General features: G+C 41.6%; 1 protein-coding gene across 1 annotated transcript in view; it reads left to right on the top strand.

Annotated features, from left to right (window-relative positions):
* PAN2 (poly(A) specific ribonuclease subunit PAN2) overlaps positions 1–27,868 on the top strand; it is a 117,206-nt gene that overhangs the window by 27,898 nt on the left and 61,440 nt on the right. Inside the window, exons 3-5 of the mRNA XM_068267590.1 lie at positions 12,021–12,190; positions 12,722–12,842; positions 19,509–19,586. Coding sequence (XP_068123691.1) covers positions 12,021–12,190; positions 12,722–12,842; positions 19,509–19,586 — 369 coding nt within the window. The remainder of the gene's footprint in view (positions 1–12,020; positions 12,191–12,721; positions 12,843–19,508; positions 19,587–27,868) is intronic.

Here is a 27,868-nt window from a genome sequence, read left to right as displayed (position 1 = left end):
CCGACACAGTCAGCAGGTTCAGTGCTAAAGTCTGAATTTGGACCAATATTCTGAATTCGAACACTAACACTTCTACTGTATGCATTAATAAAGGTCCTTGCATGTAGGAAAAGTTGATACAAGATTATGCATTTTTTTTTTTTAAATGCAGCTTGAAAAGAGACCAATCCGATTTACACCTTAGCAGGATTCAAATGGTCCATAGTCAAACTGCATTAAATTGCAACAAAAGTTGCACAAACCTCCAACTCTGAACTATTTGCACCTCGTTGACCATCCTTTGTCTACAACATTCATTTGGAATGTAGTTTAAATGATTAAATCTTTGTTAAAGCGGGATGGTCAGACATAAAATCAAATTCCATTTACCCACTGCTCTGATTTATTATGTGGTCTACAACCTGACCCTGCATTGCAAGCATTCCAATATAATTGTAAATGTTTCTGCTGTTATAAACCTTATTTTAGTCAGCCTGACTCTATTTGGTACATTGCCAAGGAGAGGGAAGCTTGTTATCTCCCCTCCCACATTCCTGCTTATCAATAATTGGCTGAGGGCAGTTCAGTGTGAAGCTGCTGAAATATGATGTATGCTGTGCTCACGTGTTTACAAAGCAAGCTAGATATGACTGTTTCTAGGAGGAAAAACGTAAGGGAGGAAATTACATCAGGATTGGCTTCAGTCAGAGGCCGTAAAAGAGGAAAATGCTTGAAACTGTTTTCTCTATTTACTATATACAATTCACTGAAATTAAAATGTGGTCAGTACAAAACATGTGTTCTGTAAGTAAAAAAATAATTATCTACTTGAAAACTGTTTTTTCTTTTTTGTAAAAAACAAAAAAAACAAAAAAAAAAAACCTTAACGAAAGCAATCCAGATACATCATTCTATATGATAAACATACAATGCAGTATAGTCACTTAAGGATTCCATCAATGAAGGCTCAAAAGATGACAATATAGTTTCATATGTACACTGCATAAAATAGGGTCACAAGCAAATGTCCCAAGTATGATAATCATAGCAGGAGTATCATAGGGGAAGGTCCTGCACCATGGCTGTAATATCCAAATGAGGGGTAAACTCATCAGATAATTCTACCCACAAATTTCATACCTTATCAAACGTATTATATTGAGACTGAGCTGGATACATGTTTAACGAGCGGCAAGTTAGTATTTATCATATTAATGCAATCACTTAAGAGTCGGGGAGTACTTTGTTTCCATTTTGAGGTAAGTGCTTTTCTAGCATAGAAAAAGATGATCCTGGCGAGCATCTTTTTACATTTACCACAAGTGATATCACACAAAATACCTAACATACATGCCTTAACCACTTCACCACTGAGGGGTTTTACCCCCTGCAGTGTTCTCCCCAGAATTTTTTTCCAGCCGGGTGGCATGAAAGAGTAGCCGGGTGGTGTGCGAGTTGCGAGGGGGGGGGGGGGGGGGGGGATTTTTTTCCCCCTTACAGTATAAGGAGGAGAATGAGGAGTTGAGCCAGGTGCTCCTCAAAATTAGCCAGGTGAAACAACTGTCTTAAAGAGCTTGGGAAGAACACTACAAATGGGTGTTACAGTTGCATTTCATGGGGAGACTGGTTTGGGCATCATGGTGACGTAGTGGTTAGCACTCTTTCCTTGCAGCGCTGGGTCCCCCGTTTGAATGCCAGCCAGGGCACCATGTACAAGTTTGTATGTTCTCTCAGTGTCTGTGTGGGTTTCCTCCGGGCACTCCGGTTTCCTCCCACATCCTAAAACCACACAGATAAGTTAATTGGCCCCCCCTAAATTGGCCCTAGACTACAAAACATACACTACATGATACATACATATGACATATGACTATGGTAGGAATTAGATTGTGAGCCCCTCTGAGGGACAGTTAAATGACAAGACAATATACTCTGTACAGCACTGCAGAAGATGTTTGTGCTATATAAATACCAAATAATAATAATAATACGGGATTGAGACAGAAACGAGTCAGCAGCATCCTCCATCCCCTCCAAGTCAGCTAATCTAAATTGCAGGTCAATGCAGTCATATTTGTTTTATCAGTCCCCTAGCTTGACAGCTCCCTGCCCTCTCACAAGCTGAAAAATCAGATAAAACGTGCTCCTGCTGGTTAGAGGACAATAGCAGAGACCTCATCCAGTGGAAGGGAGATCATTACTTATCTGCAGAGTTTACAACTTCTCCCACCACATCAGAAGAGCGTGTGTGTTGAAGTCAAGCAGCCGGGGAAAAAGGGGGCGGGGCGGCAGAACTCCGTGCCCTGCACTGCCCGATCACATGTGACTCAGCTTTGGAGCTGCCTGGAGAGGATGGGACTGGCTGCTGACATTCATGCAGCCAGCCCAGGGCAGAGGAAACAATTGTCCATATTTGCTGGGGAGTGAGAGTCTGCCTGCAGCCCCAGGCTCTCTCCCCAGCCTCAAGTCACACAGCATTAGCCTGCCAGCATGTGTATGCGGACGGCTGCTGTTCTGTCTTATCGTGCTGCCCAAGTCCCGCCCCTTACAACCCGCCCAGCCAATCACAGCTCCACTAGGAAGGTGAGGTCACCCAGGCAGAGGAGCGCTCCTGCACTGCAAAGCGATGGCTTTTGCTTGCGATGGCTTTTGCTTCCGTGCCCCAGCCGAGCGCTCCTGCCTGCAGATTACAGCAGTGACATTTGCTAGCTACGCAAGTGCATACCAACAGGCGGGCGGGGTTTCAAAACACCCGGGCGGCCCGCCCACCAAATTAAGCCTGGGGAGAACACTGCCCTGAGCACCAGAGCAATTTTCACCTTTCAGCGCTCCTTCCATTCATTTGTCTATAACTTTATCATTACTTATCGCAATGAAATGAACTATATCTTGTTTTTTCCGCCACCAATTAGGCTTTCTTTAGGTGGGACATTATGCCAAGAATTATTTTTTTCTAAATGTGTTTTAATGGGAAAATAGGAAAAATGTGGGGAAAAAAATAATTATTTTTCAGTTTTCGGCCATTATAGTTTTTAAATAATGCATGCTACTGTAATTAAAACCCATGAAACGTATTTGCCCTTTTGTCCCGGTTGTAAAACCATTTAAATTATGTCCCTATCACAATGTTTGGCGCCAATATTTTATTTGGAAATAAAGGTGCATTTTTTTTCATTTTTGCGTCCATCCCTAATTACAAGCCCATAGTTTATAAAGTAACAGTGTTATACCCTCTTGACATAAATATTTAAAAAGTTCAGTCCCTAAGGTAACTATTTATGTATTTTTTTTAATTGTAAATTTTTTAATTTTTTTTTTAATTACAAAAAAAAAAAAAATGGGGAGTGTGGGAGGTAATGAGTTAATTTTATATGTAAAAGTCATTTATTTGTATGTGAAAAATGTGTAGGGTGTAGTTTACTATTTGGCCACAAGATGGCCACAGTAACTTTTTGTTTTAATGCGACCTCCAAGCTTCCTTCCGGAAGCTTGGAGGAAGTATAAGGAGGCTGGACACGTGAGTTTTTTCTCACCATGATCGCGCTGCCCATAGGAGAGCAGCTGATCATTGCGGGGCTTAGATCAACGAACGGGAATGTATTTTCCCGTTCATTGATCTCTGGGCGAGCGGGCGGCGGCGTGTTTACTAGCGGCGGGCGGCGTGTTTACGAGCGGGAGCGCGGGCAGCGTCGGGAACGCGGAAAGTACGTGTTTCTCCGTCCCTGGTTGTTAAAGGATGGAAAAAGGGGCGGAGAAATACGTACGCGCGGGGGTAAAGTGGTTAAAGGACAGTACCAGTGGAAGTTGAAGTTTTGGATTAATGAACTGCACAACTGATTTCCAATAGTTCTGTACCTGTGCACAGAACCACACACAGTTCAGAAAATTATCCTCATGCACTTGACATTTAAAACAAGAGTCATTATGAACAGTCTCCATGTTTGCTGAGCAGGCAATAGGTGAGCATGGTGGTGCCATTTGACTTGAATAACTCTCTCCCGGGATGCTATTGTGATAGGTCTTGGTAAATTCTACCCAGTCCTCATCAGAGAAGGTAACATTCTCAAGCTGCCATCTAGATCTATGAACCTTGTTTTATCCTACTGAAGGAGAAATACCAATAGTGATGGAGCAAGGGCAACACTGGATATTCCCCATTGGGAGCCTGTATTGCATGTTTCAACTGAAAATACCTAAACATGGCATGACTGGGTAGGTTAAATTCTTGGCATAGGGTGTTCAGATCTGTAAAGAAGCCTTCCATTAAAGAGATGGTTTACATATTTAATACCGGTCTTGCACCAAAAGGGTATATCTGGGATGGTACTCGGTTCCGGTATTTCAGACCCTTTTTAGAAACCAGAGAAAACCTATTTTGTAAACCTACAAACATTTCAGATATAATTTGCTCTTTGAAGTGAATGGTATCCCTATGCCTAGATCGAAGGATTGCTCTGAGACCCTCACAAACCACTTTTATAGATCTTTAGCTTTCAGACAAGAAGGAAAAAAAAAATAGCCACGCAAATCATTCCAGTGTCCAATAGTGTAGACCATGTCAAACCTACAACCTGCCAGGCTCTTGGAGCATGTTTAGTACAAGAGCAGAACACAAGATGCTCGAAGCCTTTACAAACCTGAGTTTCTCATCACATGACACACAGCTCTTCTTCTTCTCCTGCTCCTCGTTCTTTTTTTTTTTTTTTTAAACTATATTTATCTGTGCATGAGTACAGTTTGGAGAGCATTTCATCAAATTAAATCTACGTGAGATGTTTGCGAGAGGTTATGCAGTGTCTTTTAGCACACGTGACAGGTCTACAATTTTTGTTCATGAATGTATAGATAGAGCAGCAAAATTGCTGCTCTGCAAATTGCCTGGCTTGTCCTGCTGATGCTCTGCCTGTAACACTTTCAGCCATAGATTCTAAACTAGCATGCAGATCAGGTGCTCTGAGTGGATTTGCTGCATTCTTGTTTTAGGTGTGTGATTCAGACACTACTGCAGCCAACGAGATCAGCAGGACACCAGACAATAGGTTTTGTTTAAAAATAAATATGGCTGCCACCATATGCCTCTCACTTCGGGTTCACTTTAGGCTGGCTTCACACTGTGGGTTGGTGGTAGCAAAACAGGCCTTTGGGGATTATCACATTAGTACGTAGTAATCCCTGTCTGGCAGCTGGCCAAGCAGGAAGTGACGCTCACTTCCTGTGACCGAAGCGAACATGTGCACTATGCGCAACGTGTAAAACTGCTTACGGTTCGCAATAAAAAAAAATGCGTCACTATAGACTTACATTACTTCTGATTCGCTGCAGGGCTGCATGGTAACGTAGGTTTGCCCTCATGTCGGGATGCGGTAAAAATGGCACTTCATCACACACTACGTCGGTATGAAACTCCCCATCGACTAACATTGGCCTGCGGTAAAAATACTGCACCTCCCATAACCTCCCTGGTGGTTAGCCGCCAGGAGCTCGATGCAGAGTATAGCGCACAGCGGATGTTTTTACTCGCCTCTCCGAGGGATCCAGACGTCGGTAGCCGTTCTACTTCCTGCCCTCCGAGGCTCTGAATGACTCTGGTGAGAGAGCCGTCAGTGATCTCACTATAGAGTTACAGCGCCACCTGGAGGATGGAGGAAAAATTGCAGCGCTGGAGCCCAGGGAGGAAAGTGAGTGCAGGCATTCTGGCAGCATGATATTATCTTTTTTCTGTTCTGAAACGTGCTGAAAAGACCCTAAAATCTGGAAATTATTATACCGTCAGGGAGGTTAAAGCTGTCTCCATGCAAGCCAGTCTGTAAGCAGTTAATCAAAGTTACATAGCTACATAGTTATTTTGGTTGAAGAAAGACATACGTCCATCGAGTTCAACCAGTACAAAGTACAATTCCAGCCTGCTCCCTCACATATCCCTGTTGATCCAGAGGAAGGTGAAAAAACCCTTACAAGGCATGGTCCAATTGGCCCCAAAAGGGAAAAATTCCTTCCCGACTCCAGATGGCAATCAGATAAAATCCCTGGATCAACATCATTAGGCATTACCTAGTAATTGTAGCCATCGATGTCTTTCAGCGCAAGCAAAGCATCTAAGCCCCCTTTAAATGCAGGTATAGAGTTTGCCATAATGACTTCCTGTGGCAATGCATTCCACATCTTAATCACTCTTACTGTAAAGAACCCTTTCCTAAATGGCTAAAACGTTTTTCCTCCATGCGCAGATCATGTCCTCTAGTCCTTTGAAAAGGCCTAGGGACAAAAAGCTCATCCGCCAAGCTATTATAATGCCCTCTGATGTATTTATACATGTTAATTAGATCTCCACTAAGGCGTTTTTCTCTAGACTACCTTTCTTGGTAAGTGAGACCTTCCATCCCACGTATCAATTTTGTTGCTAGTCTCTGCACCTGCTCTAAAACTGCAATATCTTTTTATAATGTGGTGCCCAGAACTGAATTCCATATTCCAGATGTAGCCTTACTAGAGAGTTAACCACTTGCCGACCGTGCACTCATAACGTGCGTCGGCAAAGTGGCAGCTGCAGGACCAGCGACGCAGATCTGCGTCGCCGGCTGCAGGCTAATTAATCAGGAAGCAGCCGCACGCGTGAGCAGCTGCTTCCTGTCAATTCACGGCGGGGGGCTCCGTGAATAGCCTGCGGGCCGCCTGCGGCTCGCAGACTAAATGTAAACACAAGCGGAAATAATCCGCTTTGTTTACATTTGTACAACGCTGCTAACAGTAGCAGCGTTGTACCAGATCAGCGATCCCCGGCCAATCAGCGGCCAGGGATCGCTGTCACATGACAGGCAGGAGCCTGTTAGAGGCTGCACAGGACAGATCCGTTCCTGTGCAGCCTCGGATCTCCGGGAAAGGGAGGGAGGAGAGGGGGAATCCTGCGGGTTGGAGGGGGCTTTGAGGTGCCCCCCCCCCCCGCCTGCCACACACAGGTAGGAGCGATCAGACCCCCCCAGCACATCATCCCCCTAGTGGGGAAAAAAGGGGGCGATCTGGTCACTCTGCCTGGTGTTTGATCTGTGCTGGGGGCTGAGCCCACCCAGCACAGATCAGCGAAAACAGCGCTGGTCCTTAAGGGGGGGTAAAGGCTGGGTCATCAAGTGGTTAAACAGGGGCAATATTATGCTAGCATCTCGAGTTTTTATTTCCCTTTTAATGCATCCCAAAATTTTGTTAGCTTTAGCTGCAGCGGCTTGGCATTGAGTACGATTATTTAACTTGTTGTCGATGAGTACTCCTAAGTCCTTCTCCAAGTTTGATGTCCCCAACTGTATCCCATTTATTTTGTTTGGTGCTAGACCATTGGAACGACCAAAATGCATGACTTTACATTTGTCAACATTGAATTTCATCTGCCAGGTATGTGCTCATATAGCCATCCTATCCAGATCCTGTTGTAATATGACACTATCTTCCTGAGAGTTGATGATTCTGCACAATTTTATATCATCTGCAAAAATAGCAACATTGCTCACTACTGCATCTACTAGGTCATTGATAAATAAATTGAAGAGCACTGGACCCAGAACAGACCCCTGTGGGACCCCACTGCTAACAGTCTCCCATTTTGAGTAAGATCCATTGACCACAACTCTTTGTTTTCTGTCCATTAGCCAGTTCCCTATCCATGCACACAGACTCTTCCGCAGTCCTTGCATCCTCAACTTTTGCACCAGTCTTTTGTGGGGAACAGTGCCGAAGGCCTTTGCAAAGTCCAAGTATATCACATCTACAGCATTCCCAATATCTTTATTCGCGTTCACTACCTCATAAAAGCTGAGCATGTTAGTCAAACAGGACCTGTCTTTAGTAAACCCATGTTGATTCTGAGAAATAAGATTTTTTACTATGAAGTCATGTATAGTATCTCTTAGTGACCCCTCAAATAGTTTGCATACAACTGATGTTAAGCTTACAGGTCTATAATTTCCTGGATCTGATTTTTTTTGCCCTTCTTAAATAATGGGAAAACGTGGGCTGTACGCCAATCCACTGGGACTCTGCCAGTTGCAAGAGAGTCACAAAAGATAAGATAAAGGGGTTTAGCTATAACTGAACTTAATTCCCTTAGGACTTGAGGATGCATGCCATCCGGGCCAGGTGCCTTGTCTATTTTTAATTTATTTAGTCTTGCCTTCACTTTTTCCTGCGTTAAGTATTTAATACTACAGTTAGAAGATTGAGACTCTTCTACCTCTGTAATTTGCAAAAGCATTTAATAACTCTGCCTTACCTTGGTCATTCACCATTGAGTTCCCACCCTCATCCTTTAGGAGTCCTATACAGTCAACCTTTCTTTTTTTACAGTTGATGTACTTGTAAAACTTTTTTGGGTTAGATTTGATATCCCTAGCGATTTGATTTTCAGCTTTGATCTTTGCCAGCCTAATTTCTTTTTTACAATTTTTATTGCACTCCTTATAATTGCTTAGTGCAGCCTCGGTCCCCTCCTGTTTTAGGACCTTATAGGCATTCTTTTTCCTCTTCATTTTATCCCTAACTTTTCTATTCATCCATAGAGGCCATTTTTTTATTCCTAGACATTTTGTTTCCATATGGGATATACATACTACAATATTGATTGAGAATATGTTTAAAAGCTTGGCATTTCCCTTCAGTGTCCTCCCCTTGTACATTATCCCAGTTCACCAAACTTAGTGCCTGCCTAATTTGATTGAACTTTGCTTTCTAAAATTCATAGTTTTAGTTGTCCCGCTGCCCCGTGGCCTATCAGTCACCAGATCAAACATTATCATGTTGTGATCACTATTTCCCAAATGTTCTTGAACCTGCACATTTGATACATTATCTGGTCTATTAGAAATGATCAGATCCAGTAACGCATTCCCCCCCCTAGTTGGTTCCGTTACCATTTAGGTCAAGTAATTGTCCTGTAGTGCTGCCAGAAATCTGTTGCTTTTACCAGAATGGGTAGCCTCAATACCCCAGTCAATGTCTGGAAAGTTGAAGTCGCCCATAATTATGACCTCATTTTTACTTGCAGCTTTTTTAATCTGCTGTAGTAATCGCAGTTCTGCAGCTTTATTAATAAGAGGTGGCCAGTAGCATACCCCAATAAGCAATTGGCAACCTTTATTTCCACCATGAATATTTACCCAAACGGACTCCACATCTTCGCAATCTTCCTCCATCTCATCGTTGAGGGCAGCTGTAAAAGAATTCTTAACATAGAGACAAACCCTCCCACCTTTTTTCCCTGTTCTATCCTTCCTAAACACATTGTATCCTTTTAAATTAGCTATCCAGTCATGGCTTTCATCCATCCATGTCTCGGTTAATTTACTAATATGTGGTCACTTGGACAAGAAAAAATGCTGAAAACACATCTATCCTTATTTATTTTTTTCCCCTTCAACTAATCACTTGTTTAACAGTCACATGGGTTATTGTATAGATTGATTGGTCCTGTACTTTTCAGCATGTACATGACCAATCGATATGTAACAGTATGTCCCACTGCATATTGACTAGGGAAATCCTTGTTTATCAATTTTGTTGCCAATCAAGGTGCAGCAGAAATCACTTCTGACTAGCAGATTTCTTTGTTTGGATCAGTCGATAATGATAAGAAGTAATGTTGGTGTAGCAGCCCTTAGACTGAAGGTCAACCAAAAGTGGACTTTACAACATGGCAGTGAGGTGATCACTCACCAAAAAAATGTCTGGAACCTGAGAGTTCTAGAATAGCGAGAGCCCATTTCTAAATACTCTTCTGTAGGCTAATTTGAAAATAACTCAGTATGCAAGAAGTGTACTAAAGCTACCATAGCTGAAAAAGTTGCATGGCATATTACTAAAGCTACAAATGTACTTGCCAATGCCAATTTGTTTAATGGAAACATTATCTGGATCAATGGATATAGAAAAGAATCCCCTTCAAAATGTTCAAACTCCTTTTTTTTGCTTTGCAGCCTGAAACGGACACTAAAACTGTGTACGTTACTCCAATTTGGTGTGCTTTGACCACCACATCTTTTTCCACTTGGCCTCTGGATCTTTAAGGTGCATTTTTGGCTTAGTGTATCTGAGGCTTAATGTGGCCTTTCTTATTGAGAGGCTTTTTCTTGCAGCCCTCCCATACAAGCCACATGTGTGGAGATCTTGTCACATGCACACAATGAACACTCTTTGCCATAAATTCCTGGAACTCCTTCAAATGAGTCCAATGCCTCTTGCTTTCTTCTCTGACCAATTTCCTCTGGTTTGAAGGGACATCCTGATCTGGGAAGTGTCAGTAGTTCCAATCACCGACCACTTCTTTATCATAGCCTTCACTGTTCTACGAGGGAATAAACTGTTTTGATTTCTATTTGATTTTATTTTTTTAGCACTTTTGACAGTGCTTTGCTATCCATACAGTAGATGTTTGCTTTTAGCTGCACTATATCATCACTAGAATGCTCAAAGAACAGCTGTTCTCAAGTAATCAAAATATTTATCATTTATAATCGGTGAAAGTCAGTTACCTTGATATGCTATATGAAGTCATTTCTTACAGCAGATTCATTTTACAAATAATTTTAGAAGGGATGATCCTTTAATCCATATTACAAAAATAAACCTAAAGGCATACAAGGAATAACTGTGTGCTCTTGCCTCCATAAACTGTCACATAATGCTGATAACTTGTTGAAAGAAGTCAATCTAGAATTAGTGGTGCCCCCCACCCCCCATACTGAAGTATTTGGTGACCTGATCAATTTCAAGGTCAACCTACCCAAAAGCTAAGGCTTTAAACCTCAATGTACTAGGTGGTATTATTCTAATACTGAAACCATCTAAAGGATTTGTGTGGAAACCAATTGCTGATATCAGAAAAGCCAAGTTGTCAAACTGATGTGTGCACCATCCATTTTCAAGCTTCAAATTATTTGCATCCCATTCACCATCCCTAGTTGTGACTATGGTAAACTGGAAAAGAACCCCCCCCTGTGACTATACACCATTGCCTGAGGCTTTGATTACCAGTTTAGCTTGGCTTCCGAGCCAAAGAGTTGTATGCTTTCTTCCTGCAGTGGTAGTTATAGTTATTTTCACTACAGTTCCTCTTTAAAGCAAATGTACGAGGATTAAAAAAAACAAACTACTTACATGGGGTTTCCTCCAGCCCCTGGCAGCCATCCTGTGCCCTTGCCACAGCTCCGGTGTCCCAGGATCCTCTCTGTTGGAGATGCCGACCTCACCAGGTCGGCATCCACTGCGCCTGCACGAGCCCCACTTGCCAGGCAGCAGCAACTAGTTTGAGAGGCATTTTACTGCCTATCAACTGTCCTTGGAAAAGAGGCCTAAATCTTGCAATGGTTTGCTGCTCCCTGGCAACTGCTCGCTGCTGCTTGGTAACTGCTTGCTGAACATGTAGTTCAGCAGCTAAACTCAGAACTATCTTCTGCTCGTTTTTCTTTTTCCATTCACGTCTATCAGAAATCGAGCGGCAAAACTATCGAATTGAGAACGGACATGTCGGAAATTATCTATCGAACCCATCTATCTGCTGCAAAAACTCATCAGGTATTCCCAGCAATACAGCTTATAGAACTACAATAACCTGCAGTGTTTACTTCCTGGACATTCCATTCACATATTGGCACAGAACAATGACACAGCTGACCGCCCTGATTTGCACTTGCTGATGAGAGGTAATTGGACAGGCTCTTCTGTCTACACACACACAGAGTGAATTTCTCAGCAGCTATATTTTTTTTCCTTGTCTGCTGTGCAAGAGCTTAGGCCTGCTTTAATTTAATTTATTTGCACAAAGGCTAGGCTAGCATGAAATGCAGTAATATTTATGTTCACTGATACGAGCGGCCACATTTTTATTTTATTCTTCCTAGAAACATGTTGTGGTTTGTCCATGTACTCGGTACTAAGAAATCACAGGTTCCATGTCTGCGGGAATTATTATTATTATTTTTTTTTTTTTTTTTTTTGTATGTAATGATAGAAACGTGTGACTAGATACATGCCTGTGATGAAGCTTGGTGATTTTCTTGCAGGGTCATGCCTTTTCCTTCTTCAGTCCTGCTCTCGAGAGATATTCATCTTTCCAAGTACATTCTGCTAATGATATCCGACAAATCCAGAGCATTGACACTGGGGTGGTGTTCCTTACCAAGAACAACCTGAAATGCATGACGCGAGGTGGCCTGAGTATTTTCGACTACATGTGAGTTATCGGCTTTTTGGCTAATGGTTTTCATTGTAATTGCAAATTCTGGTCATCTGCTTTTTATTTGACTGAAAAAAAGCATGGGCACACCATTATCTGTACTTGTCCATAATTGGAGGGTTCGCCAGAAAGTTGCATCTTTTGTTTTTTATCTGTCATGGAAGGTATTTTAATTGCATCTGTTATGTTAGAGTGCCTGTTAATCACTCAATTTTGCAGGCTGATCAACCTTTCGATCTGATAATTTCATTGGATCGAAGGATAATCTGTAGATCAGCATGGCCACTTGATCGAGCTTTTTGATAGATTTTCTGGTCTAAATCATTTGAAAGGATTGATCGGGAATGATTGTTGAAATCACAGGTTTGCTTTAAATCCTCCTTTGCCTGCATTTAGCAGCTTCTGAGCCTGGTGCCTTCTCCAGTCCAGGAAACCACATTCCTTTAATATTTAATACTGGTCTCTCAAAGTAAAGCAAAGGTATTAAAAAGCCTGTATTGTAACCATATCTATGTTTTCTTTCTGCAGGATGGATGAAAGTGTAGACAATCACAGCCTCTTGCTCACAGACAGCAGCACCTTGCTCATGGCAGGCATGCAGAATCATGTCATACAGATGGATCTGAATACAGTACAGGAAACCCAGAAGGTAATTCTTCAGGTGCACACACTTGTCGGATTTTTCCAAACGACTGGTCGTTTGAGCGTCAAATCGGGTGTGTGTACGGTCGATCGTTCACCTGATAAGATTGGTTTTGACGTATCTGCTTGGCAGATCGTTCAAATACAGTCTTATCAGGTGAACGACCGACCGTACACACCTGATTTGATTTCCAAAGACTGGACGTTCAAACGTCCAAATGACCGGTCGTTTGGAAAAATCTGACGTGTGTACGAACTTTTACATTCCTCATCTTGCTGTTTGGGTACTTATTATTAATGGCAACTAGATTACATTTCTAATGCTGTCTGCATTGGAGGGGTTTGTTACCCTCTCTGGTTTAGACAATTCTCCCTGGGTATTTGTTTTTTCTATATTGCAGAAATCTAGCTTTGTCAGTACAATAGTAAATGTCTCCCACATGACTATTTTTGCTTTTTGGATTTCACCACATTGTACACACCATAGTTGTAGCACTCTCTAAGGGTGGCCATACATGGTACAATTTTTCATTTTTTTTTTTTCGATTAGATAATGTAGTTCGATTATTCCGTTAGATCGAATATAAAGATTTTTCCAGCATGTCGGATCTAATTTTTCTTGAAAAAAACGGGATAATCGTTCAAATTTCTTGATCAAAAAAAATATTTTCATCTTTCATTCGATACAATCATTTAGATCGAATAAACGGGATAATCGACCGGTTTTATTGTACCATGTATGGCCACCATTAGTTTCAGTTCTGCTGGGCAGGTAATTATAGATAGCCAAAACAGATTACGTGTGTATATTAGCAATTTTTTAAAAATACTGTTTAATGGGCCTCTGATAATATTTGGTGAACGTATGTTCTACCCGTGTCTGCGTAGGTTTCCTCCTGTTCCTTCCCACATCCCAAAAACATACAGATAAATTCATTGGCTTTCCCCTAAATTGGCCCTAGACTACTATGAACATATGACTACGAGAGGGATTAGATTATGAGCTCCTCTGAGGGATACTCTGTAAAGCTCTGCAGAAGATGTTTCGTGCTAAATATCGGTAAATAATGTACATGGGGAATGTAAACTGAGGTTATGATGATCCACTATGTAAGAGTCTTCATTCATTGAAAACTAGGTGCCTGCAACTCCTACAGAGAAGGCTGTATTCTACCACTTTAGTTGATTTAACCTTTAAGAAGGCACCGCTGTAATATACAACGCATTGACTGGGCAGCACTGTGGCGTAGTGGTTAGCGCTCTCGTTTTGCAAGCGCTGGGTCCCGGTTCGAATCCCAGCCAGGTCAACATCTGCAAGGAGTTTGTATGTTCTCCCCATGTCTGTGTGGGTTTCCTCTGGGCACTCTGGTTTCCTCCCACATCCGAAAAACATACAGATAAGTTATTTGGCTTCCCCCTAAATTGGTCCTAGACTGATACATGCACTACACGATATAGACATATGACTATGGCAGGGACTAGATCGTGAGCCCCTCTGAGGGACAGTTAGTGACAAGACTATATATAATCTGTACAGTGCTGCGTAATTTGTCGGCGCAATATAATTGACTGCAGGAGCAACAACACTAAAATCATCAGTTTAATGCGGAAAAATAAATCGTGGCGCTCAATATTGTGTAAAAAAAGAATATATACAGGATCTTCTCAAAAAATTAGCATATTGTGATATAGTTCATTATTTTCTGTAATGTACTGATAAACATTAGACTTTAATATAGTTTAGATTCAAATACACACAACTGAAGTAGTTCAAGCCTTTTAATGTTTTAATATTGATGATTTTGGCATACAGCTCATGAAAACCCTAATTTCCTATCTCAAAAAATTAGCATATTTCGTCCGACTAATAAAAGAAAAGTGTTTTTAAAACACAAAAAAGTCAACCTTCAAATAAATATGTTCAGTTATGCACTCAATACTTGGTCGGGAATCCTTTTGCAGAAATGACTGCTTCAATGCGGCGTGGCATGGAGGCAATCAGCCTCTGGCACTGCTCAGGTGTTATGGAGGCCCAGGATCCTTCGATAAGCTCATCCAGAGTGTTGGGTCTTGCGTCTCTCAACTTTCTCTTCACAATATCCCACAGATTCTCTATGGGGTTCAGGTCAGGAGAGTTGGCAGGCCAATTGAGCACAGTAATCCCATGGTCAGTAAACCATTTACCAGTGGTTTTGGCACTTTGAGCAGATGCCGGGACGTGCTGAAAAATAAAATCTTCATCTCCACAAAGCTTTTCAGCAGATGGAAGCATGAAGTGCTCCAAAATCTCCTGATAGCTAGCTGCATTGACCCTGCCCTTGATAAAACACAGTGGACCAACACCAGCAGCTGACATGGCACCCCAGACCATCACTGACTGTGGGTACTTGACACTGGACTTCAGGCATTTTGGCATTTCCCTCTCCCCAGTCTTCCTCCAGACTCTGGCACCTTGATTTCCGAATGACATGCACAAGTTGCTTTCATCTGAAAAAAGGACCACTGAGCAACAGTCCAGTACTGCTTCTCTGTAGCCCAGGTCAGGCGCTTCTTCCGCTGTTTCTGGTTCAAAAGTGGGTTCATGCTTCCATCTGCTGAAAAGCTTTATGGAGATGAAGATTTCATTTTTCAGCACGACCTGGCACCTGCTCACAGTGCCAAAACCACTGGTAAATGGTTTACTGACCGTGGTATTACTGTGCTCAATTGGCCTGCCAACTCTCCTGACCTGAACCCCATAGAGAATCTGTGGGATATTTTGAAGAGAAAGTTGAGAGATGCAAGACCCAACACTCTGGATGAGCTTAAAGAGAATCTGTATTGTTAAAATCGCACAAAAGTAAACATACTAATGCGTTAGGGGACATCTCCTATTACCCTCTGTCACAATTTCGCCGCTCCTCGCCGCATTAAAAGTGGTTAAAAACAGTTTTTAAAAGTTTGTTTATAAACAAACAAAATGGCCACCAAAACAGGAAGTAGGTTGATGTACAGTATGTCCACACATAGAAAATACATCCATACACAAGCAGGCTGTATACACCCTTCCTTTTGAATATCAAGAGATCATTTGTGTGTTTCTTTCCCCCTGCTGCTATCTTCCACTGAAGTGTCAGGCTGTTTCTTCCTGCAGAGTGCAGACAGCTCTGCCTGTATGTAATTCCGCAGTATGTGAAAACCCAGCCAGCTCAGAGGGGGATTTATCCAGCTTGTAAAAGAGGAGAGAAGCTGCCCTAATCTAAATAATACACAGCCAGTGTGCATAGAGGGGCCTGGAGGGGGAAGATGCATCTCAGAATCACAACACTGAAGAACTTGGCAGCCTTCCAGACACAGGCCTGACAAGTCTGACGAGAGAGATACGTTGATTTATTACAGAGATGGTGATAGTAGAACGTGCTGCAGTAAGCCAGAACACATTAGAAAAGCTTTTGGAACTTGTAGGATGATAAAAAACAGGATGCAATTTTTGTTACGGAGTCTCTTTAAGGCCGCTATCGAAGCATCATGGGCCTCCATAACACCTGAGCAGAGCCACAGGCTGATTGCCTCCATGCCACGCCGCATTGAAGCAGTCATTTCTGCAAAAGGATTCCTGATCAAGTACTGAGTGCATAACTGAACATAATTATTTGAAGGTTGACTTTTTTTGTTTTAAAAACACTTTTCTTTTATTGGTCGAATGAAATATGCTAATTTTTTGAGATAGGAAATTTGGGTTTTCATGAGCTGTATGCCAAAATCATCAATATTAAAACAATAAAAGGCTTGAACTACTTCAGTTGTGTGTATTTGAATCTAAAATATATGAAAGTCTAATGTTTATCAGTATATTACAGAAAATAACGAACTTTATCACAATGGCGTCAATTCACCAGAGGTTACCAACCTATTTATCTCTTGGGAGGTAATTTGCCTCCTGTGATATCTCCAAATAGCAATTCTCCAGAAGTATAGGGGAAAATATCGACAGAGAGAAATGCAAGAGATAAATGTGAGATAAGTATGAGATAAATAAGTGATAGTTAGTTAGTTTTTCTCCAAATCACAATTCACCAGGGAAGAAAGGGGGTGTGGCCATTCATTATTTTTTCATCTCTTTATCCCCTGAATGAACCTGGAGATATCGCGGTTTTCACACCTGGAGATATCGCGGTTTTCACACAGCAGCTGCTGCTGTGGAAGATGGAGCCTTTTGAGCTTACTCTGTTAGGCCTGGTGCACACCAAAAACCGCTAGCAGATCTGCAAAATGCTAGCAGATTTTGAAATGCTTTTTCTTCTTTTTCTGTAGCATTTCAGCTAGCATTTTGCGGTTTTGTGTAGCGGTTTTGGTGTAGTAGATTTCATGTATTGTTACAGTAAAGCTGTTACTGAACAGCTACTGTAACAAAAACCGCCTGGCAAACCGCTCTGAAGTGCATTTTTTCTGAGCGGTTTGCGTTTTTCCTATACTTTAACATTGAGGCAGAAACGCCTCAGCAATCCAAAATCTGCAGCAGCCCGGGAGTATGCGTTTCTGCAAAACGCCTCCTGCTCTGGTGTGCACCAGCCCAATGAAACACATTACCCAAGCGTATCCGCAGCCGCAAGCGGATCGCAAAACGCAGCCGAACCGCTCTGGTGTGCACTAGGCCTTAGAGCTTGCTTCTATTATGAGGAGACGAAGCCGCAGGAGGAGGGTCTGTTTAATCGCCCCTCGTATTTTTCGTGAGAGAACAGTTCTTGATAATTTTACTGAGACAGAGGTGGTGAAGAAGTTCAGACTCACTCGTGATATGATTTATGATATGATCCGGCAGTAAAAAGCGGGAATACTCTGGTCAGGTAGTGGTAAAACTCCGCCTCCTACCCACAATGCTTCACTTTCAAGCTTACAGAGAGGAAAAGTATCCAATGTAAATCATTAATACCGATTACCTAACTCTCTGCTTTCTCACACTTTCCTCATGTATATCTCTCCATTATCCCCTGCTATCGAACACTTTTCTCTCTGTCCTCTCACACTGGTGAATTGACTCCAGAGTGTTAAAATACCTGATGAGATAAACTACCTACCTTTTTTCTCTGAGGGCTCGTTTCCACTAGTGCGGCGTGCGTCTCGTAGACGCACGCCGGCACTGAGCGGGTGGGCGGGATTGCAGGCGATTCCCATCAGCCGTGCCATGCACGGCTATGGGAATCGCAGCCTCCGCCGCGAATTCTGTGGGGGTTTCCGGCCGAATCGCTACTGCAAGCGATTCGGCCGGCGGCGCCGTTGTCCCCTATGGCAGAGTTTCCCCGCGCGATTTGCCTGCGGGGAAACTCTGTGGATTCGCGGCCGTTTCCGCGAGAGTGGAAACGGGCCCTTAGTAAATCCTCTCTGGTGAATTGACGCCAATATGCTAATTTTTTTAGAAGATCCTGTATATATTTTAGCAAAGCCTCTCATACAAATGGGAGCCAATGGGTTTCATCCACTCACGATCCCCTGTTCACTGCACTAACCTACCCCCCCTTCTGAATAATCTTATCTGTCCATAAGATCGCCCCATCAGTGTGCAGGCAAGACAATATATGGCACGCTCTGAGTGGCTCTGCAAAAGGCATGGTGGAAATGGCTTGCATGTGGGATCAAAGCATAGATGTAACACAAAGGTATTTTACATTCAGGCCCCATTTACACTTACCGCGGTGAGTCATATCACGGTACTCTCCCCGCCGCAGCTTGTCGCAGTGGCCATTAAAGTCAATGAGCCATGACACACTGCTCCGGAAGTCATGTTAATTGCTTCTCTTCAGTCGCACCATGGATATAACGCACGGTGCGCCTTTTTGGATGCAGGGCGATTGTTCTAAATCACACCGCTACTGCAGAGCACCAATGTAAGAGGACTCTCAAAAAAATGAAAAACAATTCTGTATTGAGGCAAACTCCAGTCATATGCAAATAATACTTATGACTGGAACATTATCAGTCCAAACACAATGGGGTGTCCACAGGCCTCAGGCCTTGCTTAATATGTCATGGGGAGTCACAAATCATGGTACGAGGTTCATCAAGCCACCAATACACCTACCATACACATACAATCCGATCTGGACTCGACCCTTGTAGGAACAATTGTTTTTAGAAATTTATTTTCATATTCAAGAAAAAAATAGCGTCAAACGCCGAACGCTAACTTGATTGGAGCGCAATGTGAACAAGGCCTTAGGGCTTGTTCACACTACAAGCGCTTTTCTAAGCACTTGTGATTTTTAAAACTCTTGCTTGTGTGTGTGTGTGTGTGTGTGTGTGTGTGTGTGTGTTCTCACTGGAGCGATGTGATTTAGTAAAAATCCCCAATAGCATTGCATTAGCAAGAGCTTTTAAAATATCTAATGGTTTAAAAAGCTCTTGTAGTGTGAATGGGCCCTTACTGCTTTTGGCACATTGGCATGTGCTAGCAGTCATTTGTTGTACCTTAGTTCTATGGGGGAATAATGTTGTTCTTTCAAACACCATTAAAAACAAAAAAACAGTTGCAGCTAGACTGCAGATTTTTATTTTATTATTTTTTTGTGGCTAGCGTGGAGCCTTTTTTTTGTAGGATTTTCATGTTCAGGATTGCAGATTTTGATTGCATTAGTTGAAATTGAAACTGTTTGTATGGAATATGGTAATACCTGACTTGTTTTGTTTTTCCATCTAGTATGCAGTTGACCTTCCTGGTATCACAATTATGAGACAGTCTAATCGCTTCTTTTTCTGTGGACACACATCAGGAAAGGTATACTTTATTCATCAGTTGCAATCATAAAAGAATAACTGAACAGTGTAGATAGCACTGCTTAAAGCTGACCTTTGCTCAGAATGTCCTCTCTGCTCTAAAAGATATGCAAAGGCATAATAACCTTTAAAAAAAAAAAAAAAAAAAAAAAATCCTTCGTTACAGCTGATATAAATCTGCACTGTTTCTACTTCCTAATTAATGGAAGTAGACATATTGTTAACATCCAGTGCTTTCAAATGAGCTTATCTGCCATCTCTTCCATAGGCAGTCATGTGACACTGGGAGAGATCAGATTACAACTTGCGATTAGACACAAATGAGGGGGAATTACAGGCTAAACTCTCTAAATACATACAGGGTGCATTTTGTCTATGTATTACTTCAGTCCTGTGCAAGATTACAGGTCCTCTTTTTAAAGGACACCTGAAGTAAGTTATATGGAGGCTGCTTTGTTTATTTCCTTTAACCAATACCAGTTGCCTGGCTGTCCTGCTGCTCCTCGTCCTCCTAATACTTTTATTTATAGACTCTGAACAAGCATGCAGCAGATCAGATGTTTCTAACATTATTGTCCTATCGGACAAGATTAGCTGCATGCTTGTTTCTGGTGTAATTCAGACACTACTGCAGCCAAATAGATCAGCGGGGCTGCCAGGCAACTGGTATTGTTTAAAAGCAAATAAATATGGCAGCCTCCATATACCTCTCACTTCAGTTGTCCTTTAAGTGGCTGTTAAGTTAATTTTGCTCTTAGCTTAAAACAAAGACAAAAGACTGTGTAAAGCAGACCCATCTTATACCTTCCAAGTCTACGAGTATAAATTCCATATAACCTATACTAACATTTTGTCAAACTGTACCTTTAATCAGTGGGAAACTCCCTTGAAGCTTCCAGAAAATGTGCACTGTAGAAAAGCAATGTCCCTGTAACACATACGGTATAATGTAATTCTGCAGTAAGTGAGCGCTTAAATGCTAACAATGTAGTTTATAACCATTCCTGTATGGCGTTTAAATACACACAAAAAAGCAGATCCCACTTAGCAGTTAATGTGCTGCCAGGTCTCTGGGAAAGGGACGCCAGAAATGATTATACAGCAGAGGACTGACCGTTTCAATAGCAGCAATTTTAGCTGTCGCTTGTTAGCAATTGGGGGAGGCTAAACATGACCTTTTTGATATTTTACTTTTAATGGGAACCTAGACTGAAAAGGATATGATTTTTTTTTTCTTTTAAAATACCACCGGTTGCCTGACTCCCCTGCTCATCCTGTGTTTCTAATACTTTGAGGCTAAGTTCACAGTTGATGTTGCGTTTTTGGTGCGACGTTAAGGTCGCACCGCAGGTAGTAACGCAATGCAAAAGCATAACGTGTTAGTACACATTATGCTATATTGCGTTGCGTTTAGCTTTCATTTCAATGCGACCTTAACGTCGCATCAAATGCACCGTTATCGTGGCATCCTAATGCGGCCAAAATGGCGCTTGCGTTAGGTTTTTTTCATTAAAAACAAAATCCACTGAGCATGTGCAAACACAGTAACGCAGCCCATAACGTGCCAAACACACTGCAATCACTACATTCACAGAACGTGCTGCGTTACACTAGAACGCAATAATGCACTGTGAATGTAGCATTGACTTTGCATTGCAGTGCATTTGTACAAGTTAGAAAGGGCTATAACGCGTAAATTTAGCGTCGCACTGTGAACCTACCCTCAGTCACAGCCCCTCAACAAGCATGCAGATCAGGTGCTCTGACTGAAGTCAGACTGGTTGTTGTATTTTATCAGTATAAACGGTGTATTTCCATGTGTGCCTTAATGGAAAAGTATGTCTGGACATTTATGTTGCTATGAGAGATTTATAGTGAATCTAGTTGATCAGCTGGGGCCTTGTGCAAAGACTGTGTGTCATAAATGACTTTTTACAACCACACACATCTGCATAGCAGTAAATAACACAGCAAAGACAATGGCCTCAGACTCTGACCCCAGCCCCCGCAAATGGCCATTGAGGAGAAAGCTGAGAGGAAACTGAGTTATCTGGTTTGGCAACACAAGAGTTTCTGTAAAGGACCTGTCCTCTTTCAACTGAAACCAAATCTTCTCTACAACCAGGTGGTTAATCCGGAATGGGGAAGGGCTGTGCTAACTGCAAGTGGACAACTGCTACAACAACCCCAACAGGTTCCTATCCTCCCCCAGCTGCTAGGGGCAGGAACTATTGAGGTATAACACAGAGGAGGGGTCTCATATGCCTGTGGTAGCCAGATATAAGACATTGTTTGGGAAGCTCTCGGGCTCTCTCTCTCTTGGAATGCTGCTGCAATGGACTGTGAGATGGAAAGGGGCTCAGCTAATGAAAGTGTGTGACTGTGTATAGGGTATATAGAGCCATTATGTGGGACACATACTTTGTATGATCTAACTTGTACATATGTATAATTGTAAATAAACCCCTTTTATTTAACCCCTTTGATACGACCTCAAGTGTCTGGTCATTAACATAGAAATAAGTTAACATAAGCTAGAGTACATTCTACATTTGGCACCCCAGATAGCGTGTGGATAATTAGTAAATCCACATAGAACCCCATAACAGAAATTACTCTAGCTATTAGTTCCAGAGAGCGTACAATTACGAGGAAGGACCTAACGGAAGACTCCAGCGTGGAACCGGGACGCGATGCAAGCATTCGAGAGGCGATAAGGTATTTTGTTTCTGTTATATCAATGCATGTATGTATTTTGGTTGCAGTTTGTGATGTTTAGTTGTATGTATGACGAGTTAACTGCTAGGAAAATAGTTTGTTGAAAGCATATAGGTATGCTATAGGAAACAATAGGTTTCAGGAATTGTGTGGATTGAATATGAATGGTCTGTGAGAGGCAGTAAAAGCTTCATCTCCTGTTGTTGCTGTATTTGTGTATATAGTTTGGTCAGCCATTGTGAGTGTAGATCACATAATCTGAAGGCAGTTAGAAGTGAATGTGAGTGTATTATGAGGACAATAGCTTTTGTGTTGGTCATTGAAGCTTGTGTACAGTTTGGTGAAAATGGAGCTTGCACAGAAGTATGTTAGGGACAATGCCACGGTTGATGTGAATACATCTGCAAATGAATCCCAGGAGCAACAGTTTGCTTCATTGGTAGAAAAATGTGAGAAATGTAATAATGGATTGCAGCAGACATATTTTGGAAAGAAAGTACAGAGGATAAAGCTTGCAAATGAAATTTCAATTTTACTTAGGATGAGGGTCATATCAGAGCAGAGAGCGAGAGATTGGGCTGCAGACAGACAGCAAATCAGAAAGGACCTGGATAAGTTTAAAGATAATTTGGTGGTTATGGCAGATTCATCGAGAGCTGATTTGCAGGCGTTAAAATTAGAGGCAGATGATTGGAAGGAAAGGAATAGTGAATTGGAGAAACAAATAGAACAGCACAAGGTCAAATGCGCCTCAAATGAAACCTTAATTCACTTACTCAATGATAAATTAACCCAGATGCAAGAGCTGGTTGCCTCTTTAAAAAGAGAACTGTTACATACCAACTCAGTGTTGATACAGAAGGAAAATTACATATTGTCAATATGTGAACAAAAAGCAAAAACTTGTGATTCTGCAAATGTCTGCACTATTACTGATGACAGTACCTGCAGTGGGGTACAACTAGCAGATGTGTCCAGTCCTACTGTGCTAACAGTTCAGGACAAACTGCGCTTATGTCAGATTCTGGGCGATTTTGATTCCCTAGAATCGCCTGTGAGGTTGTCTAATCAATTTGAGGCAGTGGTATGTCAGTACAGTCTAAATGATGAAGATGCATGTGCACTTTTACGGGCCTGGTTGCCTGGGCCCTTAGCCACTCGCATAGTTCTGGAAAATGGTGGTTGTGTAGCAGATGCAGGAAGTAGGAGACAGGAAGTACAGCGTGTATTGGGAAGCCGTGATGAAAGAGGCGGGCAAGCATTGGCAAGCATGAGATTCATGAATGGAATGGATCCTGTAATATTTTGTCATGAGTACATTTCAATGTATAGAGTGGTACATAATTGCCAAGATATATCATCTGATGATGGGGAGTTGTTATATTCGATGGCAAATAAGTGTATGGTAAGCCGCCCAGTTAAACTTGCTCTTAAAAATGCCATCACGTATCAACAATTTATTAATATACTGAGGGATTGTTGTGAGGAGGGCAATGAGGGAGAGACATCCAATGTATCTGTGGCATATAAAGGTACACAGAGAAACGTTTTCCGATGTTACAGATGTCATAGATCTGGCCACATAAAACAATATTGCAGAAACCACAAAGTTAAGAATAGACACGCCAGCAATATCTCCAATTGTGTAAGCACCATCTCCCCTCAAACTCATGAAAAACATGAGAACATTGGTGCATTTCAGGGCCCAGATAAGCTGGAAAACGTAAACGGAAATCATGGCCAGCAAGTGAAACCTAAACAATATTCTAGTTTTGCATACAGTGCCAGTGCACAGCAAGGACATTGGCCAAACATTCCAATTTATTCCCCACTAGCCAGTATGCCATATTGGCTAATCTGTAATTTGTCAAACATTGCAATTCCTTTTTTCTTGGGATATATGGCAGAATGTTCAAAAATTAATGTATAATAATGTATGACAAATGAAATACAATCTGTTGTCTCAACAGGTTTGCACTATAGGGGTAACCTAGCAGATTGTGAACAATGGTGTCTTAATGGGAGGATATTAACATAATTATGCTTTGTTTTTCAGATATCCCTGAAAGGAAAAATGTATGTGGTTTAAAAAAAGTCAACCCATCTAACATTTGATTATGTTGTATTCATGTAGTGTGTTTTTTTTTTTTTTTTTTTTTCCTCTTTAGCCAAGGGCGTCTACATGGAATTTGGTTAGGACCAGGGTGCACCCATGCTAAAATATAGAGGTTAACAATTAGTCTGCAGAAAATACCATGAGCTCATGAGTTAAAATCCTAATTGTTTGCAAACAATTAAACAATAGAAGGTTTAATGAGTGAAACTGAAGTAAAGGTGGTTAACAGTTGACTTGTACTGTATTGTTGTTGTTTCTTGTATTTCTTGTTTCTATTGACACAGATGGCCCACTACTGAAGACAATGAACTCCAAAGGATATCAGCATCTCTGTGTCAATGTACTAATTGTACAGACCTGTGTGTAACTAACTTATGTGTGTGTCCTGAAATAGGCCTGTTTCTATGTGTTTGTTTGTTGGTGTGATTAGGAACAACCAAAGGGTTGTAATTTTTTTTTTACTCTCCCTGTTCAGTTTTTGGATAATTTGATAATTTTATTTTCACAATATATTTTTTGCTTTTCAGTTGTGGGGATTTTTGTTGCTTCCCCAAACACCATTTTTTTTTTGTTTTGTTTTCATTTTTTCACTTTTGTGGGTTTTCTCTTTACATAGAAGTCTTGACAAAGTGGTACCTATGCTTTGAGGTACCAAAGGGGGGGATATATACAAGATATTGAAGGCAAGAGTAAACACAGCTATGGAGGCTGTTTGCCTAGTTATATGTTCATAAGGAGTACTCAAATGCAATTGTACTGTTACGAATAAACCTCTTAAGTTTATAATTTAATCTACAATCAAGGAAAGTAATGGAAAGGGTTGCCATACACTCATCGATTTTCTCAGTTATTTCCTTGCAGATTCAGCTGCTAGGAATCGATTCCCCAAATGTCAGATCGATCAATTTTGGCGATTGATCGATCAGACAGGTGGGAAAGTTAAAACCAATCAGGAGCAACAACTTTGGCAAATTAATGGCCAATAACCTTGCACTGCATTGGGCAACTCTGCAATACGATCGATTAGTAATGGATTCCCGGGCTGGAATCTATTGGGAATTGATGTGCAGTGGTTGGTAGGAATCGAGTTATTCTGAATCGATTATTTTCCTAAAGGAATTTATCGTTTTGAAACATTGGGTGGAAATCTATAGGTGTATGATCAATTTACAGTATTTAAGATTAAAAAGAGTTTGTTCTCTTGTGGGAGGTATTGTCAGATATGTTATATTTTCCTGCGAGCTCTTGCACACTACATGCAATTCCGATTGGCAGTTTTGGGACGCGATTTTACGTGCGATTGTGAGTCGGTACTGCATGCCGAGTTTTTTTTTCGTATGCGTTTTTCTGCGTAGGTCGACAGCGCCCAGTGAAAATCGGAGTTGCAAATCAGATTGGCAGTGTGCAGGGGGCCGCAGAGATATTAACACGCAGCAGTAGCGGAGATATTTATTTTCTTTTATTTGGATTTATAAGGAAAGGGGGATGGTTCCTACACTAAAATGCCTTCCAAAATAATCCTCTCCCAGGTTGGAAGGCTACAGAGAGTATTCTCATTGTTATGTAGGGTGTGGTATAGATTCATTGACACTGATAAATTGTAGGAGGACTCATCAAAGGAAGTGAATGGGTATTTAGCCCACAGAGATGAGGTGAAGTCTACAACCAAAAAGAATGTATGTAAATTCACACAATTGAATGGTTAACAAGAAGTGGCCATAGCTTCAAAGAAGCCAGTGGAAATGACCCCCAACAATGTTTTTTTGTTAGAAGATAAATTAAGCTTGGAAGGTGGATAAAGCCTGAACAGCAGGCGTATTCTTTGTGGGTAAAACCTCTATCCAGTTATTTTAATAATCAGGCCCACCCTTTCAGTATACAGTGGGGGTGGGTAACCTCTGGTAATGTAATGTCCAGACACCAATGATATAACCAATGATGTAGAATCAAAGTACTGATAATTGATTAGAAGCTAAACCTTTTTGTTCCATGAATATATATATTGTGCCCAATCCACTGAGAACAAGACAATGTAGGTACTGAAATGTAAATGTGTTTTGCAGACCACATGAACTACAATGGTACAATAGATAGTTTTCTTAACTTATATTTTCATGTGCACAACCTACATACACAAACAAACTCATTGAAAGATATATTAGGTTGCAATGGATAATCCATGGGTATGATGTGTCTTTGTAATAAAGGTATAAATTGATGCCAATAAACCTGCAGAACCAACTATGGGTAATTCACATGATAAGATATTGCGATCTGGTAAATCCAGGTGATGCATATATGGTATGATGTTGTATATTCACGCTTACAATTAATGTCATGTCAATGTACCGATTAGGTGTGAGTGGAAATGAATGTTGGGTTCCTGCTCGTTGGCCCCTGCATAGCGAGGATGGTCTGGCCACAGGAGAAATGATTCCCAATAACCTTGGACTGTGTCACACTGCCGGGGGTAAATGTTATTTGATACAGCCCAGCGGTGGCTTGCGTCCAGCAAGAACTGTTTTGTGACTCAATGTAGCTGTGTTGAGCATACAGAAGCTAGCCGCTGAAAGGCACATGTTCCGGATCCCAGCCATGAGGGTGTGTCCATTAGGCACAACAGGAGGGAATGTTGTATTTTATCAGTATAAACGGTGTATTTCCATGTGTGCCTTAATGGAAAAGTATGTCTGGACATTTATGTTGCTATGAGAGATTTATAGTGAATCTAGTTGATCAGCTGGGGCCTTGTGCAAAGACTGTGTGTCATAAATGACTTTTTACAACCACACACATCTGCATAGCAGTAAATAACACAGCAAAGACAATGGCCTCAGACTCTGACCCCAGCCCCCGCAAATGGCCATTGAGGAGAAAGCTGAGAGGAAACTGAGTTATCTGGTTTGGCAACACAAGAGTTTCTGTAAAGGACCTGTCCTCTTTCAACTGAAACCAAATCTTCTCTACAACCAGGTGGTTAATCCGGAATGGGGAAGGGCTGTGCTAACTGCAAGTGGACAACTGCTACAACAACCCCAACAGGTTCCTATCCTCCCCCAGCTGCTAGGGGCAGGAACTATTGAGGTATAACACAGAGGAGGGGTCTCATATGCCTGTGGTAGCCAGATATAAGACATTGTTTGGGAAGCTCTCGGGCTCTCTCTCTCTTGGAATGCTGCTGCAATGGACTGTGAGATGGAAAGGGGCTCAGCTAATGAAAGTGTGTGACTGTGTATAGGGTATATAGAGCCATTATGTGGGACACATACTTTGTATGATCTAACTTGTACATATGTATAATTGTAAATAAACCCCTTTTATTTAACCCCTTTGATACGACCTCAAGTGTCTGGTCATTAACATAGAAATAAGTTAACATAAGCTAGAGTACATTCTACACTGGTTTAGCTGCATGCTTGTTTCAGGTGTGATTCAGCCACTACTGCAGC

The sequence above is a fragment of the Hyperolius riggenbachi genome, chromosome 2 (assembly GCF_040937935.1).
Source record: "Hyperolius riggenbachi isolate aHypRig1 chromosome 2, aHypRig1.pri, whole genome shotgun sequence".
In the NCBI taxonomy this organism is placed as follows: Eukaryota; Metazoa; Chordata; class Amphibia; order Anura; family Hyperoliidae; genus Hyperolius; species Hyperolius riggenbachi.
This window is presented reverse-complemented; position numbering and strand designations above follow the sequence as displayed.